The sequence below is a fragment of the Belonocnema kinseyi genome, chromosome 6 (genome assembly GCF_010883055.1).
Source record: "Belonocnema kinseyi isolate 2016_QV_RU_SX_M_011 chromosome 6, B_treatae_v1, whole genome shotgun sequence".
Lineage (NCBI taxonomy): Eukaryota > Metazoa > Arthropoda > Insecta > Hymenoptera > Cynipidae > Belonocnema > Belonocnema kinseyi.
This window is the reverse complement of record NC_046662.1, coordinates 105,367,562-105,370,973: the sequence shown is the minus strand read 5'-3', so window position 1 is coordinate 105,370,973 and position 3,412 is coordinate 105,367,562. Positions and strand designations below refer to the sequence as shown.

At 27.5% G+C, this 3,412-nt stretch overlaps 1 protein-coding gene across 1 annotated transcript; it reads left to right on the top strand.

Moving 5' to 3' along the window:
- The first annotated feature begins 1,778 nt into the window (after positions 1-1,778).
- LOC117175002 lies at positions 1,779-3,189 on the top strand. The gene is made up of 4 exons (XM_033364494.1): positions 1,779-2,046; positions 2,136-2,250; positions 2,643-2,741; positions 2,896-3,189. Exons 1-4 carry the CDS (start codon positions 1,952-1,954, stop codon positions 3,034-3,036), a joined length of 450 nt encoding a protein of 149 aa, XP_033220385.1. The 5' UTR covers positions 1,779-1,951; the 3' UTR covers positions 3,037-3,189.
- Positions 3,190-3,412: the final 223 nt, after the last annotated feature.

Genomic DNA, 3,412 nt, shown 5'->3' with positions numbered 1-3,412 from the left:
TTGGAATTTTTTGTCAGAACTTTTACATTTTTGCAGATTTCAAATAAAAATTTAGATTTTTTTCAATTGTGTAAGACTAAAGAAGAATAAAAATTTTCTTAAGATTCTTAGAAAAATTGAAAATTATTTTTCATTTCGAAAAATTATTGTAACAGAAAGTTTAAGAAGATTTTAAAGAGATTTAAAAAATTACACAAAGAAGAACATGGAAGATTTTAAGGATTTTATTTAATTTGCTAGATTTTCAAGAACTGTAGGAAAATTTCGATTAACTTTAAAATTAATTTAGAAGATCTGAAAAAATTGTTAAGATATGTCGTTTAAATTACTTGAAATAATTCCAAGCTTGTCATTTCACTTATAAATGAAACACTTTTTAAATAGAACAATTAAAATTGTAACGCTCAAAAATCAAAAGTTCTTTGAAAATCTAAAGATTCAAAGCTTCCTATGTAAAACAATTCAGTTTCAAATTGTTTTTTTTTTTCAATATTTGGTTAAAATTTACTCGTCTTAAATGAACAGTGAAATACTGCTAAATATTAAATTCTTATTCTTTTTCTACATTAAGAAATTTCAAATTAAATGTGTTAAAAATTAAATAATTTAGAATCACAATATTTTTAATTTAATGAAAACATTTAATTATCACTATATTATTATGGATTTATTTTTAAGTGGAAAATAGTTAAACGCACGTTTACATTTTTTCATGGCTGAAAACATTAATAGAAGTAATATATTAATAAATTTATTTATTAAATTTAATATAAAAAAATATATAAAGGAATACCTGAAACTGTGAATGAAAAATATATTATTGATAAATCATGAGTACAGATCCATTTTTAAAATAATTTATTTATTTAATATTTACAGTTGATAAAATAAAACTGTTTTTTTATCAAAAATTTTGTTTAAATCCTCAAAACTGCACTTAAATTATTTTTAAAACTATTAAAATACAACTTGAGCAGATTTTCCTTCTGAAAATTCGTAAAATTCTCGGTTTCCCAGTCCGACGGCCACCTAGTTCTTTATGAAAAAATCTTCGATTTTAAAAACTTCTATTTTTTAATTTTTTTAACTTCTGAAACTGCATTTTAAAATTCTTCAATTAAAATATATGCTGAAAAATAAAAAAATTTAACTGAAAAATTTTTTAAGTGACAGATTTCTGAATTAAGCATTCGAAACTAAATGGTATAATAATCTACACGAATCACAATTTAGGAAATTAAAAAAAAAAACGGTTTAAATCAAAGTTGGGCAACATTTTTATTATACAAATTTTGTAACATTCGCAGTCAAGAAATAAATTCACTGTAATTTCCCGGTTTTCCAGGTTTCCCGGTCCAGAGGCCAACCTGCACTGCATTATATAATTTTCTTTAGTCAGAACTTTCCCACTTGACTTCAATTTCATTTTATTTGACACAGATACGTCATTTTTTGTCAGCAGAAAGAAGTTATGAAACAGAAAACCTTAAATTATAGTTAATCCGTATTTTCCTTTAACGATATTCACCATTATTATAATACATTTTATAAGGATTGAAATATTTATACACCTGAAAAGTACAAGAAATTTTTATTGTTACATTTTGCATTTTAAAATCCCTTCGGTTTGCCGGCTTTCTTATTCAAGATGGAGAAATTAAGCGGTGGGTCCTTATTGGTTCGGTTTTTTTTACTTGCGCGTGGCTAGACCATGTATTTGTTAGATCATGCTTGTAACTGCGCACCGCGATTAGTCCAGAACCAGAAGTCCTCACGACGCGCGCCAAAGGTTTTTGAAAGCTAGATGGATATATAGGTTAGGAAAATTAGTTGGGTTAGATGCCAAGACCCTGATAAATCTTGTTAAAAATGATAAAAATGTCTGGATGCGGCATTTTATACTGCCATAATTCTGCCTCCAAAGGTTTTGTTTTAAAATGTGTTCCGAAAAATGAAGAAATTCGTTAAAGATGGGTTAGAAATATTATTGAAAACAATGATCGAGATGAAGATTGGGACCCAGGTCCGGGGTTTCGTATTTGCGAGGTAAGTATTTTTATCAAAACAAATTATTTTGAGAAAAATTCCAATATTTGCACTATTATTTAGGAACATTTTTCTCCTGAAATATGGAGAGTCACAGGTAATAGAAGAGTACTTGGACCTGGAGCAGTGCCAACAATATTCCCGATTGCACCCATAAGAACGAACAAAGTGCACGCAAAAAGTTTCTTACGAAGGATAAGAATGGTATGAACATTTTAAACATTCTATTAGTATTGAAGAATTTGAATCTAAATTTTTAATTAAACAAAATTAGCCCATGTAGGATTTTTCTGTTTAAAGATTAATATTAAAGAACGTGAAAAGGAGAGCAGGAGGCTTGTTTTGACTGTTGACAACCAAGGCTCCAAATTATTTTGTCTTTGCCTTTAATTTCAACTTCAAAATTTGTCTTCGCCTTTTATTGAAATTATTTTCCTTCGATTTTACATGATAACTCGATATGAAAAAATTATTTGATTTCACGTGCCAAATCCCTAGTGAAAACGTGCCCGTATGCCATTTAAAAATAATAAGAATATTTTTTGTCAGTATTGATAAGTATGTGACACAAAATTATAGGAATCCTTTTTTTTTAGTATCCAGGCTCTGTTGGAAATATAAATTATGCAGGCACCGTTGGAAATGTAAATAGCACATACTCAGTTGTTTGTAACGTAGAAGCTGAGAACAATAAGGTAAAAGAAATTAACTTTTATTACGATTTTCCACTTATTTCATCCAAAAATAATAGTTTTTAATAAATAAAGTATGCTTTTCATTCAAAATTGTTTTGAAAAAAATTTGACGTTCTAAAAAAATATACATTAACAGTTTTGTTTTAAATTATAGAATTTTACAGTGGTTGAAAACCAATCATTGAATGACGATCCAGATAAGACAGAATCAGGCAGTTTATCTGCAGATGGTGTTGATTCGGTCGCGTCGAAAAGTGAATCTTCACTGAATAGTAACTCAAATGACGTAGGCTGAGGCACGTCGTCCATCCCTTTTAACGACTGTGAATTCGTGAAAGTTAAAAATAAGGCAAAAGAGGCAAATAAACAACATTGTAATTTATTTACAATTCTACTTTACCTTATTTTATACATAAAATGAAAAAATAAATTTCACCTTATTTTCACCGTTCAAAATGGAAAAATTTTCCAATGTGAACCTTATAAATCGAATTATTATAAAAAAAAAGTTCAAACTAAAAAGTAACTTTAAATGGGAAATGTTAAAAAATTAAAAAATGTATACTCTCGAAATTTGAAACTTAAACAAATCCGAAATTCATTTAAGACTCACAAGAATTTAGTCGCGAAGAATTGCTGCATTAATAGTTTTTCATAGAATCGTTTAGAAA